At 46.2% G+C, this 16,282-nt stretch overlaps 1 protein-coding gene across 2 annotated transcripts; it reads left to right on the top strand.

Moving 5' to 3' along the window:
• Positions 1–9,651: 9,651 nt before the first annotated feature.
• On the top strand, positions 9,652–15,677 carry LOC125517572 (nuclear/nucleolar GTPase 2). Of its 2 annotated transcripts, none has more exons than XM_048682776.1 (13): positions 9,652–9,782; positions 10,036–10,112; positions 10,293–10,644; positions 11,850–11,983; positions 12,224–12,353; positions 12,616–12,776; positions 12,913–13,014; positions 13,116–13,220; positions 13,303–13,431; positions 13,509–13,649; positions 14,014–14,114; positions 14,724–14,781; positions 15,072–15,677. In XM_048682776.1, exons 3-13 carry the CDS (start codon positions 10,386–10,388, stop codon positions 15,372–15,374), a joined length of 1,623 nt encoding a protein of 540 aa, XP_048538733.1. In that variant the 5' UTR covers positions 9,652–9,782; positions 10,036–10,112; positions 10,293–10,385; the 3' UTR covers positions 15,375–15,677. The 2 variants fall into 2 exon arrangements, with proteins under 2 accessions (XP_048538733.1, XP_048538734.1); XM_048682777.1 differs by having other exon boundaries at positions 9,658–9,782; positions 10,351–10,644.
• Positions 15,678–16,282: the final 605 nt, after the last annotated feature.

Here is a 16,282-nt window from a genome sequence, read left to right as displayed (position 1 = left end):
TGGACCAACACTCAGAGGAGCACTGGCCCGGGGGGTTTAAAATAAGATGACCCTCGGGCTCCGGAAACCCAAGGGAAAAAGAGGCTAGGTGGCAAATGGTAAGACCAATGTTGGGCATTGCTGGAAAAGCTTTAATCAAGGCGAAATATCAAGGGGTTCCCATTATGACCCAACCGCGTAAGGAACGCAAAATCCGGGAACATAACACCGATATGACGGAAACTAGGGCGGCAAGAGTGGAACAAAACACTAGGCGAGAGGCCGAGCCTTCCACCCTTTACCAAGTATATAGATGCATTAAGATAACAAGGCAATATAATGATATCCCAACAAGTAAATAAAAGATGTTCCAACAAGGAACGGCCTCCAATCTTCACCTGCAACTAGCAACGCTATAAGAGGGGCTGAGCAAAGCGGTAACATAGCCAATCAACGGTTTGCTAGGACAATGGTGGGTTAGAGGTTTGACATGGCAATTTGGGAGGCTTGCAAGCAAGTGGTAGGCATCGTAGCAATGGCATAGCAAAAGAGCGAGCAAACTAGCATAGCAAAGATAGTAGTGATTTCGAGGGTATGATCATCTTGCCTGCACAGTTGTCAGAGTTGACTGGATCCTCGAAAGCAAACTCAACGGGCTCCTCGTTAGATAACTCGTCTCCCGACTCTACCCAAACAAGACAAACAAGCAACAAGGATACAATCAACCACGTGCAAACTCAAACAACACGATGCAAAGATGGTATGCTATGCGGGATGCGATGCGGGATGCAAAATGCAAGATATGACAGGAAATGCATGAACCTGGCCTCAACTTGGAATTCCAAGTGTGCCACTGGGAAGATGAGATGAAATTGCTTGAAAACGATATAAAGAACGCCGGAATCGGAGTTACGGTTTGGAAATGGCAAGCGATTCAAATATGACACCGGTCTGCGATTTACAGCAAGTAGGCATCTAAATGCAATGAGATGAACATGTTACAGCATTCAAACATGGCATCAACATACATGGCAGGGAAGCATTCAAGATGCTTAACAAAAGTCTAGCACTGATCTACGGCCAATTCATCCATTAGGAGGTTCAAACAAGCATGGCAAAAACGCAAATGGTAAAACAGATCTCAGACAGTGAAATTAACACTTATCTGGAATTTCAGATCATATAGCCCTCTTCGGAGCAACAAAACAACATGCTACAGGACCTGAACATGACAAAGAAAGATATGGCATGGAGCTACTCAAATAGCTTAACAAAAGTCCCTTAGTGACCTTGAGCCAAAAGGGATCAAAAAATATACTAACAAGCACACGAACATAGCAAAAACATAATCAGGTTTCAGACTTAGTGAAAAACTGGGACATGCTGAAACATAATTCACGAAGGCATGTTTACGAGCTCGATGCACTCACTACGGTGCAAGTCATGGCAAGACAAGCATACATCCCTTAAGAAGGCACAAAATGCGAGCTAGACATGGCAAGAACAATGGCATAGCATGCACGGATCGACTACAATAACATCGGCAAAATCGCAAACAAGTTGACGATCTGCCCAGATTCGCAACGAAGCAAAAGTAGAGCTCGATTGACTCAAGCTAGGGTGCTCCATAATTGCAAACAAAGACATGGATGGATAGAGCACTACAATATTAACAAAAATCCTTACTGATCATCCTCAAAAGAGGCACGGATCACTAGGAAACAACATGAACATATGGCATCATGAGATAAACAGCTCCAGGACTTAGTGAAATCACTAAGTCCCTGAAGACAGAATTAGCAAGTGCACCACTTTGCAAGCTTGCACAAGTCACCACACACATCCTAAAAATACATGGGTTGCACCTCTGGAAAGATGACAAAACCCTTAACAAATTATATGAAGAACTCATGGGCATATCATGCACACAATAATCATGGCAAAAATGACAAAAGTGCTAAACGGAGTAGCAGATCTGACAATTAACTCAAGTAGCCCTCTTCTAACAGCATTTCGGGCATCAAGATGAGCTCAAATGAAAATTATGCAATGGAATGAAATGACGTACTCTCTGAGATGAACATTTTGATTTGCTATATGCCCAAATCGGAGCTACGGATGCAAATTTACGGGGCCCCGAACAGAGGCACTTGGATCTGCAATTTCGGGAGTTAGCAAAAAAACACCTCCTAGGGTTACTGTAGCTCCCTCGGATCTGGATCGGGGCGCGCCTCCCGAGGATCGCCGGATCCTCACCGGAGCTCGCCGGCGGGCTGGTCGGCGACGACGGTGGCTGGGCGGCGTGGCAGGGCAGCGGGGCGGCGCGGTGGCGGCGGAGCGGCGCGGTGGCGGCGCGGGGCGGCGGAGCGGCGCGGTGGTGGCGCGGGGCGGCGGAGCGGCGCGGGGTGCGGCGGCTTGCTCCGGCGGCCGGCAATGGCGCTCACGGTGGTGCGGCGAGGCAAAGGCGGCCGGCGGCGGCTCGGGAGCTCCTCTCCCTGGAGCCTGGTGCGGAGGGGCGGAGGGGAATGGGCCCCGCGGGCCAGAAGCGGGCCCCGCGGGCCGGCGGCGGCGGGAGGCGACGAAGTGGGCGCGGCGCCACGTGGCTTCGCGAGATTGGCCCGGGCGGATCGGGCGGACACGTCCGGCCGTCCGGATTTTTGTCCGGCGACTGGAGGAGGAGGGGGACTAGGGTTTGATCCAGAATTTTCGAGGAGGACCTATATATAGGCATAGAGGGAGCTAGGAGAGTCCAAATGAGGTGCGGTTTTCGGCCACGCGATCGTGATCGAACGCTCTAGGACATGGAGCAGAGTTTGGTGGGTTTTGGGCCAAATTGGAGGGGTGTTGGGCTGCAACACACACGAGGCCTTTTCGGTCCCTCGGTTAACCGTTGGAGTATCAAACGAAGTCCAAATGGTACGAAACTTGACAGGCGGTCTACCGGTAGTAAACCAAGGCCGCTTGGCAAGTCTCGGTCCAATCCGAAAATGTTTAATCCCCACACACGAAAGAAAGCTAGAAATGACCACCAGAGGAGAACGAAGCGCCGGAATGCAAAACGGACAACGGGGAAAATGCTCGAATGCATGAGACGAACACGTATGCAAATGCAATGCGCATGATGACATGATATGAGATGCATGACAACGACAACAACACACAGAGACAAAAACCCGAACCCGAGGAAATAAATATAACTTAACGCCGGAAACGGCAAGAGTTGGAGTACAAATAGGGAAAGTTATATCAGGGGTGTTACAGATAGGAAGTCCACTTCCGGAGGGTGCCAATTCCTTGGTTGCTCTTTGGTAAGTTGGTCTTCCAAAAAGCAAAGTTGTGTGTCTCTCTCGTCCACTGAGGCGGAGTATGTTGCCGCCGGTAGTTGTTGTGCTCAACTCCTATGGATGAGGCAAACTTTAAAGGATTACGGTGTCACTTGTGACAAAGTGCCTCTTTGGTGTGACAATGAAAGTGCCATCAAGATCTCTCTCAATCCGGTACAACATTTCAAGACGAAGCATATTGAGATCCGGTATCACTTCATCCGGGATCACATTAGACGAGGAGAGATCGTGCTCAACTATGTCAACACTCATGACAACCTTGCAGATATTTTCACGAAGCCCTTAGATGAAGCAAGATTTCGCGAGTTAAGGCATGAGCTAAATATCATTGATTCGAGCAATGTGGCTTGAACCCTTGCACACCCTACCACGCTCAACTTGTTGTCTAGTTTAGGTGTAGGCATGGACATAGGGGGAGTGTTGTTCTCTCGATGAACTCTCCCTTCCCCCATTATGCATAAATTGATTGTGTCTTTCACATTAGCCATATTTGATGGTACTTGTGCTTCAAAGACGAGTTTTGGTCATGGACCCAAGGATAATTCTTCGCGGTGCCATACCAATTGACTCAAACATAGGTGGCCTCGGCCACCGTCCTCTCTTCGGGGAGTTGGAGTTAGCATTGCTGTTCTCATGTTGTTTTCTCTCTTTCTCTCTTTGCTCTTTGTGTTAGGTTCTCCTAGGGTGTTGTTTCTCTCCTGTCTTTGTGCCCCTTCTTCCTCCCTCCGGATTGCACTCATTTGATCTTGGTTTGGGCTTGGGTGGTCGGGCGGTACAACCGGTACCACGAGCGGTTCTACCGCTGGTACCGGGTTGTGCCATCCCAAGGGTTTCTGTTCGGTACTTGGGCGGTTCCACCGCACAATCCCACGGTAACCCACGTCCGGTACTACCGGTTGTTGCCGTGCGGTACTACCGCTGCCTTCCAGGCACCGGAGGTACCGCCTCCATCCACCGGTCTGTACCAGACGAGCGGTACAACCGCTACCCTAAGCGGTTCTACCGGGGCGTGCGTACGGGCCTATATATATATATCTCGACGGGGCTGAAGGTTTGTCTTTTTCCCTTCGTCCTCGTTCCTCTTTTTCTTGCCCTAGCCGCCGGCCATCTCTACCCCTGCCCCGGAGTGTGTCTCGCGCTTCGGATCCTTGGCTCTCCATGGATTCTCTCCGTGGAGGCCTTCCGATCTCTTCCCATGGATGGTGGTAATGCCTCGTGTTCTTTGCCTCTAGTTTTTGGTTAGGGTTATTCCTTGCCTAGGGCTTTACCCATCTTTCCGCATTTAGTGTTCGATCTATGGCTTAAAAGAGTTCTTTGTTAGCCTCCTGTCTTGTTTGCAGCACTTAGAATTCGGAATATTACTTGTGTGATTCGTATGCCTCGGTTAGATCTATCTTCCCTGGTAGTGCCACTGTCAGCGGTTCTACCGCCCCTACGGGCGGTACAACCGCTGGAGCGGTACTACCGGCGGAAGATTCGGTACAACCGGAGTATATCAACCACTAAGCACTGTTCTATCTTCTCTGTTGTTGCAACTTGTTCCTTTTCTGCTAGTGGGTGCAATCCTCTCATCCTTGTTGGTTTTTTGTGTGTGTTCTTTTCGTGTGTGTGTGTTCAGGTGGCTCTAGTTCTCGCTCTGCTCCTCGCAAGACCAAGAAGAGGGCACGAAGGACCTTGCGCCCGGTTGTGTCAGATGATGAAGAAGTTGTAATTCCCACCAAGCCCACTCGCCGTGAAAAGTCTGCAGCTGCTAAGCAACGTGTTGTCATGCCGTTGCATCGTTGGAAAGCAAAGGATTGGGAAGCCTACCGCTCAAAGAATCCGTATGAGGTTCCCATTGCTCCCCGTTGGTTACTGTTTAGTTCCAAAATGAGATGCAAGTGCGGATTGTTCATGAACTCTTTAAGCACAACAAGAACAGATATGCCAAGCAGTGGACAATTGATTTTGATCATTGGAGAAACAACATGGAGTATTTTGGTGAGGCACTAGCTCTCTGCGAGGAGTTTGATCTTGTCAAGATCATGTCAGTCAACTGTGACTTTGATGTTCAACTTATCCATCAGTTCTATGCCACGGTTCATTTTGGAGAAGATGATGCGCGCACTCTCACCTTCATGTGTCGCGATGAATTGTTTCACGTTCCCTGGAGGGCTTTCTGCAATGCTATTGGGTACGAGGATACCGGTCTGCAAGGAAGGGGTGGCATTCGCCCTCATGATTTTCCTGAGTCCATGCCTAAGGAGAAGCTTGTCCCTCTGTACATTAGGGGCCGTGGGATTATTGGAGAATCCAAGGATTTGGAGAAGGTCTATGACATCATGCACCGAGTGTTCCGCAATGTGCTCTTACCCAAGGTGAGCAATCAAGATGAAATTCATGGCTATCTGGTTGATTTGATGGTTGCTATGAAGACCATGGTGGGGACAGGGGCAACGTTTGATGTGTCAAATTGGCTGTGGCATGAGATGTACAACATGGTCATCTACCGTAAAGTCTCAATATACGCTCCATTTGTCATGTGCTTTCTGAACTCTGTGTGGGATGTTCGTCGTCCTGGAGAGCTCCTTACTTCTCCAGACAACCTCACTGTTCATGAGATCAAGCTCCTTAAGAAGAAGAAGCATGCCGAGCCTAGCTTCCCTGAACATGCTCCTGAGGATGTCTATGCTACTTCTGACGATGAGGACTTTGAGCTGGAGCCAGGGGCCAAGCCTTCGTGGGTGGCCAAACTTACTGTCAAGGTAAAGAAGACCTTTTGTCTCCAGGCTGACATCCAGAAGAAGATGTATGAGACACATGTCAATGAGAAGCTTGCACGGCGTCGCCAAATTGCAATGATGAAGCACCTCAACATGCAGGTTCAGAGTGGCTCTGAGAAGAGCATCACCCCAGAGGAGCGTTGGATCTCTACCCATAGCACCTGGACTGATGATGAAGCCCCTCCCCAGCCATCATTCTCGTTTGCAGCAGCTGACAATGCCATGGAAGTATCTGATCACGACGACGATGACGACTCTGATGATGAAGATCCAGATGCGACTGAGGAGTCAGAGGAGGACGCCTGAGCTTTGGGTCGCTAGCTTCGCTCTTTTCCTTTTTGGTGTCTTGATGCCAAAGGGGGAGAGGGTTCTATAGGTCTCGGGGATTTGCTTGGGTTGTTTTCTCTTGTTCTCGTGTTTTTGTGTTTGTTTGTGGACTTGTTTCGTTCCGTGCTGTGTGTGTGACTTGCTAGACTTGCTACTCCGTTTATTCGTAGGTCTTTATCATTATTATTGCCTCTAAGTATTATATTGTCTATCCTTTTGAGCTCAGAGTGATGAGTCTATAAAATCTAGGGGGAGTCTAGTCCTGAAAGTGTGCCCATGCTTTCTAACAGCTAGTACTTGTTGGGGCACACATTCAGGGGGAGTTCCGTCTAGATTTCATTGACTTATCTCTTGCAAATCGTGTTGTTGTCATCATCCACCAAAAAGGGGGAGATTGAAAGGGCATTTCCCTACTTTATGTTTTGGATGATGATGACAACCCTTTGTGGTCTAAATGTGTGCTATATGTTTCAGGTTCTCGATGCTTAGGCTTACATCGGATTGCTATTACCTCTCGAAGGAAAAGATCGAAGACGTGTCCTCTACGGTTTTATTTTCTTTGGTCGTAGAGTACCTGTACTATCAAGAGGGAATCCTCATTAGGAAGCTCTGGGGGAATTAGTTCACGTACACTTTTCTCACCCTCTCTTTGCCTTCCTCCGGTGTGTGTGAGTGAGAGAGTTTTCCTTGCCTCTTCCCCTCTTTTCTTTTCTGCTCACTGTTTCTGCCCAGCGGTTGTACCGCTCTCTGGAGCGGTTGTACCGCTGGGTCTTGTCGCTCACCAGCTGTGCTCGAGCGGTTGTACCGCTGTCTCCGGGCGGTGGTACCGCCACCATGCTCTGCAACAGCTGGGGCGGTGGTTCCGTCCATGCACCGCTCAAGTACCGCTCTCGCTTCTGGTTTGATGCGGTTCTTGGGCGGTAGTGGCCCGGTTGGTCCGGTCGTTCCACGATGACCGGTACCACCGGTGGTCCGAGCGGTTCTTCCGCTCAGGACTTAGCCACCCAAGAGCTCAAGGCCGTACGGTTGTTCCGGCCAGGCACCGCTCAAGTACCGGTCAAGCTCCTGTTTTGATGCGGTGATTGTGCGGTGGCCAGGCGGTTAGTCCGGTTATTTTTCTTAGCCGGTACTACCGCCCCCTTGGTCCGGTTGTATTGCTTGGTAGGGTTCTGCAGATACACCGTGAGTCCCGGTTGTACCGGGACGAGGACCGGTTGTACCGCTGCAGTGCTAAATTCGCAGTAAAGGTTGGAAATTGAGGGTGACTATATAAGGGAGCTTCTCCTAGCTTCCTCTCCTACCTTTGACCTCTCTCACTCCATCATTGATGCCCTTCAAGCTCTTGCCTGATCTCTCTCTCTCTAGCCACTCAAACTTATTGATTTGCTAGGGATTGAAGGAGGAGACCTAGATCTACACTTCCACCAAAGGATATTTGGTTCCCCCATACTTTCTTGTGTGGATTTTGTTACTCTTGGGTGTTTGAGCACCCTAGACGGTCGAGGTCACCTCGGAGCCATATTCCATTGTGGTGAAGCTTTGTGGTTTTGTTGGGAGCCTCCAATTAAGTTATGGAGAGAGCCCCAACCTTGTTTGTAAAGATTCGGTAGCCGCCTTCAAGGGCACCAATAGTGGAATCACGACATCTCGCATTGTGTGAGAGCGTGAGGAGAATACGGTGGCCCTAGTGGCTTCTTGGGGAGCATTGTGCCTCCACACCGCTCCAACGGAGACGTACTTCCTCTCAAAGGGAAGGAACTTCGGTAACACATCCTCGTCTCCACCGTCTCCACTCTTGGTTATCTCGTGCCTTTATTTAAGCAAGCTTACTTGTTTCATATCTCTTGCTTGCTTGTGTACCTATCCTCGTTGCATCATATAGGTTGCTCACCTAGTTGCATTTCTAGACAACCTATTTTGATGCAAAGTTTAACTTGTTAAAGAAAAGCAAAAAAATTGTTAGTTGCCTATTCACCCCCCTCTAGTCAACCATATCGATCCTTTCACACGTGCCGGGCACGACCCGATTAATCACGTGCTGGGCCGGCCCACCACGGGCCAGGCACGCGTGCTAACAAGCCGGCCTGTCAGGCATGACCCATTTGGCCAAGTATAGTATAATATCAGCCCGGCCAGCAGATGGCCTGTCGACCAACCCATCCCCGTCGCCTGTCCTACAAAACCCTGGCATTTCCTATTTGGCGCTGCAGGCGTCCGTTACTGTGCATTTTGCAAACGGGCGCCTGCAGCGCTCCAAACTGGGCCGGCCCATTGTTTCCAGTGTCGCGAGCGCAAAAAAAGTGCGATAAGGGGTTCGAACCGGCGACCCCTTGATCGCAAATGCCTCGTTCCAACCACCAAGTTATCCATCCCGCGTGCTGCACAGATGCTTGGTCTTTTCCTTTTATTTTGTCCATTAGTTTAGTTTGTTTTTTCTTTTTTGTTCTTCTTTTTTGCATTTTCTTTCCTTTTTGTATCTTTTTTCTGTTTCCTCCTTTTTGTTTTCTTTAGTGTGCGTTTTTAAAATTCATGAACCTTTTCTTCTAAATAGATGAACTTTTTTTTTCAAATTTTATGAACTTTTTCAAATTCTATGAACTTTTTTCGAATTTGTTGAACAAATCGATGAACTTTTTGGAAAATTGATGAACTACTTTTACAATTTGATGAACTATTTTTCCAATTTGATGAACTTTTTTCAAAAAGTGATTTTTTTTTCAAATTCAATGAATTTTTTTCTAAATTGATGAACTATTTCCAATTTCAACAAAGTTTCTGAATTCATGAACTTTTTTGAATTCATGAACTTTTTTGTAGTAATCACATGTTTTCTAAATCGATGAACTTTTCTCACAAGCGATGAACTTTTTTAACTTTATGTACTTTTTCTCAAAAAATGATAAACATTTCTCTCAAAATTGATTAACTGTTTAAAATTCATGGAATTTTTTAAATAAAAAACCTAAGTGATAGAAAAATAGCGGCCACACTTGTTCTTATACTGATAGCACTATGACCAGTCACAACTCTCCACTTGCTGTAGTGGTCAAACTAAGTTCGGCCGGAGACTTGGTGTTGCAAGTTCCAATCCTGGCGAGTCGCATTTTTTTGCGCTTTTCTGCCCTTTGCCTTCGCGGGCCGGCCCAACAATGCGCCGCAGCGGGCGCCAGCTACCTATGGGCTTCGGGCGCTTAGGGTGTGTTTGGTTGCAGTCACGGGCCGGAATGTCATGGGTCGGACCCGCTACTAGGCCTCCACTCGACCCCGATAAAATCGATGGAATCACGCAGTACGAGCCCTTTCCCACTTCCGCAACCCTATCGCTGCTCCTCTCCTGGCGCCGCTCGACCTCCTCCTTCCTCTCGCTCAGGTGCGCCGCCGGCCCTCTTCCTCCCTCTCTCTGCTTCGCCGCCGGCCCTTTTCCTCCCTCCCGCTCTCTCTGCTGCGCCGCCGACCCCTCTCCTAGCTCGTGCGCGCCGCGTCCCCTCTCCCTCGCTACATCTCCTGCAGAGCCAGCCCTCTCCCTCGCTCCAGATCTTGCGCCGCCGGACCTCCCTCCCTCGATCCATCTCCGGCGCCGCCGGTTTCCATTGTTGCTTATCTCGTACTCTCTCGATCTGCAGGATACCAGGAGAAGGCAGGGGTCTAGGGCGGCACTCCGGCGCGGCGGCAGAGGGAATCAGACCCTCCTCTCCTCAAGGTATGAACCCTCTTCCTCCCCCCTTGTATATGCTGCTGTCCAGTACATTTTTTGCTCAACTTCTTGCTGTCCAGTACATGTTTTTGTTCAAATTGCTGCTGTCGAATACATGATTTTGTTCAAATTGCTGCTGTCCAGTACATATTTGCAATCTATGGTGATGTGTAATATTTTTGATAGCCTATCCCTCCTCGTCGCCTCCTTCAACCGCCTCCTCTCATCTCACGGAAACAAACAGGGGAAAACCAACCAGAGAGCTTCCCCCAGTGCGCGATGGGGAAGAAGAAGGAGCGGTCAGTGAATGTGTCGGGCAAGCCCCGTCACTCTCTCGACGTCAACCGCCCCAATGACAAGAAGGGTGCTGGCGGCGGCGGCGGCGCCGCCGGCGGGAGCCGGTCCGCGGCCACGGTGCGGCGGCTCAAGATGTACAAACTAAGGCCCATGAGGGACCGCGGTGGGAAGATCGTCAAGCACGACCTCCAGTCCAAGGAGCTCCCCAACACCCGCATCGAGCCTGACCGCCGGTGGTTTGGTGAGCAAACCCCCCTACCTCTCTGTTTGTTTTTCTTGTTGCGCACTTGATCGATGCCCTTAAGATACGAGGGCAGGTAATTACGTTGCTGTTGATTTGGATCAAGTAGGGATGTGTACACTTTTACAGCGTGTTTGGTAGATTAAGTGAAAGGGAATGGGAATTTATGAGAGGGAGTTGTCTGAGGGATTAGACTTGGGAAGTGGACTATTAGTCCCCATCCCATGTTTGGTGTGGTCTGGGAAATAATTTGTGGAATAATTATCATGAACAAAGGAAAAGGAAGGGGACACGGAAATGATGAAACCAACCTGTAACATGTGAAGCCAAGAAAAAAATTTGAAAGGAAAATTGATCTGCAAGGGTTTGTAAATGGAAAGATAAAGAATCAAAATCTGTTGCTAGCAAAATCTGAATGTATGTATTGAAAAAACAGATGGGATGCAACTTGCTGCTTGGCTGAGATGTACTCGTGCCTGGCGTTGCATCTACAGATTAGGGAGCAGTTAGCTCGCCGATTTATTTGGAGGAAAAATAATACTTCCGCAAGTATTTAGCTAGGATTTCTGTAGAGCCTTTTCTTTTGCTACGTGATCTGGGCCAACAAATCTGCAACAATTTTTCTTAAACGTCAACTCCCATTCCTTCGTTGAATTACCAGGGTCCCCCTAGGGAAGAGATCGATGGGAGTTGGGCCTACTAATTCCCTTGCCACTTCCCTTCTTAATTCCCAAGTCCCTGATCCAATCAAGAGATTTTATGTCTCACCCATCTGAAACTCCCATTCCCTCTAACTCCCCCCAACCAAACGCGCTGTTAGGAGCAGTCGGGAGCTTGATAGATGTATGAGGAGAGCAGAGAAGATGTTATGGTTTCATTTTTGTATCCAGTTAGTAGTGTAGCAATTACCATGCCTAAAGCTCTTTTGCTGATTAGAGTCTGTCTGAGTACTGATTGGCTCAAGTAATTGCTAAGACACAGTACATATAGTGAACTTGGTGGGTGATACATCAGATCGTCTACATAACAGTTGGTTAAATCAAACTTTGTTATGATTTTTATTGGATTGAATTTGTTAATACTGTCACAGGATATGCAGTGCAGATGATTGACGATTAATTTTGTATACGAATTTATTCCATTATAAGCCTGGTGGTGTAACAGTGAATGTTGATTGCATTATTCTGCCTCTTTGGTTATCACAGGAAATACACGAGTTATCAATCAGAAAGAACTTGAATATTTCAGGCAAGAACTCCAGGCACGGCTTACAAATAACTACAGTGTGTTACTGAAATCTAAACAGCTGCCACTATCGCTTCTGCAGGATCATCAGAAGGTAAACACTTATGTATACTTCTATCATCCTGATCATTGATTTTGCACGTGCAGCTCATGGAGTATTAGTGTATGTGACTGACACTATTTTGCTGAAACTAGTGTTTAACTTAATTACTTGTACTCCTGGGTTCAATTTTATTTTTGGTTAAATAGCTTGGAACCTTCCACATTATTGTGAAGTATCATATTGTAAGATGATTTTTCTGCTCACATATGTTCGCTCATGTTGATTATACAGCAAGCTCGTGCACATCTTCTTGACACTGAGCCTTTTGAGCATGCCTTTGGACCAAAGGGCAAGCGTAAACGACCAAAACTATCCAGTCTTGATTATGAATCTCTTATAAAGAAAGCTGATGATTCTCAAGGTACGAGTCAGAGCAATTAGCTTTAAGATTGGTCTCCAGTTCTGGAGCTAGAGCCGAATATGTCATTCAACTTTGCATGCATATAACAAAGAAATCTGGCCTACTGGCTGTTCATCTGCTACTGTATATGACAAAGAATAAGTGTGTCAGTCTTAAGAAGTTCCATAATTTTCTAAAGTAATATTTAATTGCATGAAGTTGCATGTATTATTTGTCAAGGATAGCTGTGTATCTTGGTAAACTTTTATTTTGTGCTTTTTAGATGCGTTTGAGGAAAAACATGCTTCATCAAAGTTGCCGAAGGATGAAGAGGAAGATGGCTTAAGGGATCTAGTCAGGCATAATATGTTTGAGAAGGGACAAAGCAAAAGAATTTGGGGTGAACTTTATAAAGTTCTTGACTCTTCAGATGTTGTTGTGCAGGTCAGTGTTACACAATGTGGTGACCCCATCAGAGTTACTCTTTACTATGTAATCAATAGAATTTCTCTGCATGTAGATATTGTTTTAAATTAGTATCTGTATATATTGATTGCTTAAATTGTTATTTCTTCCACAGGTGTTGGATGCCAGGGATCCAATGGGCACGAGATGCTACCATCTGGAGAAACATCTGAAGGAGAATGCCAAGCACAAACACCTGGTATTCTTACTAAATAAGGTATCATTTTAAGTTGTGCTCTTAGTGCAAATGTTGATTGTTTACCTGTTGCAATGCATTACAACATAATGATGATTGGGCACATTTCATTTGTTGTTCAGTGTGATCTAATACCTGCTTGGGCAACAAAAGGGTGGTTGCGTACTCTGTCCAGGGACTATCCCACCCTAGCATTCCATGCGAGCATCAACAAGTCTTTTGGAAAAGTAAGTGAGTTTTTTTTTTATATTGTGTTATGATTGTTGTGCTCCTTTATAGTGTGCACTTATACTTTTGAACCACTTCCAGGGATCTCTTCTTTCAGTATTAAGGCAGTTTGCCCGTTTGAGGAGTGACAAGCAAGCCATATCTGTTGGATTTGTTGGATATCCCAACGTTGGGAAGTCCTCAGTTATCAACACATTACGCTCCAAGACTGTAATTCTCTTTTCTTTCTTGTCCTTTAGATGACAATTTTTAAGAAAAATTTCTGATGAATTTTTATATACCTGTAGGTTTGCAAGGTAGCTCCGATTCCTGGAGAGACTAAGGTGTGGCAATACATCACCATGACTAAAAGAATCTTCTTAATTGATTGCCCTGGGGTTGTGTACCAAAACAATGATACAGAGACTGATGTAGTTCTTAAGGGTGTGGTATGTATCTCTACTTGTGCCCTTTTTGTCTTCTCTTTTTGAAATTGCAGATATTCAAGCATTTTCATCTGTTTTTATCTTTCCCATCTTATTTTTTTTATGTTCTCATCTTTGTTCCTATTTCAAGGAAGTGTTGAACTTCCATTTGAACATGAAAGTAATTATATTCCTTTAATTGCAACCATCATTTCCATGTCTTCATGTATATTGTTATTTCATGATATGCATTGTAGGAAGGGTATTGGTACAGAGTTGTCCTATTTTATGGAATGACAGTAATATTTGTTTTTCTTGACTAGCACTGGTTTAGCAATGCTAGTTTTGAGTTTTTTTTAGTAAATAACGTACTAATATTTGTCACCAGGTACGGGTGACAAATTTGGATGATGCTTCTGAGCACATTGGGGAAGTTCTAAGGCGTGTAAAGAAGGAGCATCTACAAAGAGCTTACAAAATACAAGACTGGTACCCCCCCCCCCCCCCCCCCCAAACACATGCACTCACACAACCGAAGGTTCTAGTTTACTTTTATTGTAGCTGTGTTCCTTTCTGAGCACACATATTTTCTCTTCTGATAAAGCTTCTTAGCGGCAAGGTCCTGGAAAGGCAGTCACCGAAGCTATCCTATATGAGATATCGTAGTATCTAGGTAACACTGATTAATATTCTGAAAAATTAAATAGCGGTGCTAAAGCATCAAATAATAATCCCATGCTTATAAACTGCACATAACATAAACGGAGTAAAAACAAGATCATAAAAGCATATCTAATCACTACCGTGGGAGTAACGTCTAAAGATGATATATATCACAGCTGCAAACTATATTAGCTATAGTGCTAATAGCAGCCTATTAGCTGTGTTTGTGTTTTTTTGTGCACAGCGTTGCTTTTGAAGTCTTCCTAATGTTTAGAACTCTGGAGCTCTTGGCATATCTGGTTATTAAGTACTCTGGTCCATAATGAACGTCACACATCATTGTTGACCTGATGGTGTTCCTTCACTATAATAACTAAAACCCACAGCCGGAGGAGATGACACATCTTTTATACTTACTGATCTTGCTCTCACCAGGGCTGATGATAATGATTTTCTCGTCCAGCTGAGCAAGATGAGTGGAAAGCTACTCAAGGTACAGCGTAAACTTGTGATATTGTCCGTTCCTATTACAATTTTGCCAAATATTTCTCTTGCCTGTTCAGAGATGAACATACTGTACTGCAATTTCGTAACACTTGTATGTCTTTATATAATAAGTAATATATCCGACTTCACTATATTCAGAGTTGAACATACAGCTACTGACTTTTATGATTAGAATATTGATGAACGCTGTTAACTCAAAACCTAGACTAGCCAGGCCCCAGCCCATGAGTGGGCTGATCTACTGCTTCATTCTCAACCTCTGTTTTTGATTCTTAGGGTGGGGAACCTGATCTGACAACAGCAGCCAAGATGGTACTTCATGACTGGCAGAGGGGCAAGATACCCTTTTTTGTGCCTCCGCCACAGCAGAATGAAGATGGTCCTTGTAAGATTACTGAACCTGTGGAGGGATCTGGTGAGGAAGTGGTCAGCAGTGACCGGGCTGCTGCTGCCATGAAAGCCATTGCGGGAATTATCTCTTCGCAGCAAACGATGAATGTCCCCTGCCAGAAGGAACTTGGCAGAAATGGCGAAGACAGTGAACTCCCGGAGCAATCAGACCTTTTGGTAAAAGACTGAAAGGCTAGCAATCCTGCATGAGAAGATCCCTGGTATTTTTGCCCGCGAACATCTTCACGAGTGCCACCGAAGTTATTCACTGTTTGCCATGAAGTACACAGTTACGCAGGGGGGACAATCCTTTGATATGTATCGTTCATGTTATCTGTAGCTTTCTGATGGATTAGGTAGAGCGTTGTTGGCATCTACATCAAAACTTGTCTTTTGTTCACCTCAAGTTCTAGTTAGATTTCACACCCTGTTTTATACATAGATAAATACCATTTGGTTCAAAATGCAACTTCTGCAATTATGCCTTTCTAATTTTTGTTTTCCACTTGATGTTGACATACGTAGATCTGAGTTACCCGTACGGCCTTGTTCAGTTGCGTGTGAATCCGAGTGGATTTAAGGGTTTTGAGGGGGATTTAAACCTCTTTTAAGTCAAAATACGAATCAATCCTTGTCAATCCCCTCCAATCCTCTTGGGGAGAGGATTAACCGAACAAAGCTTCCTTATGATACTATATCATATTACAAATTTGGCTGGAGAAATGTAAGGGAGAGATTGTACTATCTGATTACTATTCTCTGTATCAAAGACATTTTTCTCTTTGTTGCTATCTACTATCCCTGTAAAAGCATGAAAGTGCAGATCCACAATTAAGCATATCAGCTCTCTAATCATCAATCTAATTGTCCAAAATCTCTGTTAACGAAATGGATCGCTAACGAAACCATAATCCCCTCGCAAACGAAAACTGACACCGCACGCCCACGCTGCCAACCGTCGCCCGCTCCGCTCTGCCCCGCAGCCCCTTCTGGCTGCACCTGAAAGGCTGAAACCATGTTGCCATGCATCCTCCGCCATTGACTCAAGCCACCGCGGCCTCCGGCTCCGCCTTCAGGTACGTGGGAGCCACCAACAA

The sequence above is a fragment of the Triticum urartu genome, chromosome 6 (assembly GCF_003073215.2).
Source record: "Triticum urartu cultivar G1812 chromosome 6, Tu2.1, whole genome shotgun sequence".
Taxonomy (NCBI): domain Eukaryota; kingdom Viridiplantae; phylum Streptophyta; class Magnoliopsida; order Poales; family Poaceae; genus Triticum; species Triticum urartu.
Note: the sequence above shows the minus strand (reverse complement) of the source record. Positions and strands in the feature narration are given on the sequence as shown.

Bases quoted from the DNA above. Each gene is read 5' to 3' on its own strand.
- LOC125517572 (XM_048682776.1), top strand. From the start codon at position 10,386: ATGGGGAAGAAGAAGGAGCGGTCAGTGAATGTGTCGGGCAAGCCCCGT. The intron at 13,221-13,302 runs GTAAGTGAGTTT...AACCACTTCCAG, and splicing joins TCAACAAGTCTTTTGGAAAA to GGATCTCTTCTTTCAGTATT. The intron at 14,782-15,071 runs GTACAGCGTAAA...TTTGATTCTTAG, and splicing joins TGAGTGGAAAGCTACTCAAG to GGTGGGGAACCTGATCTGAC.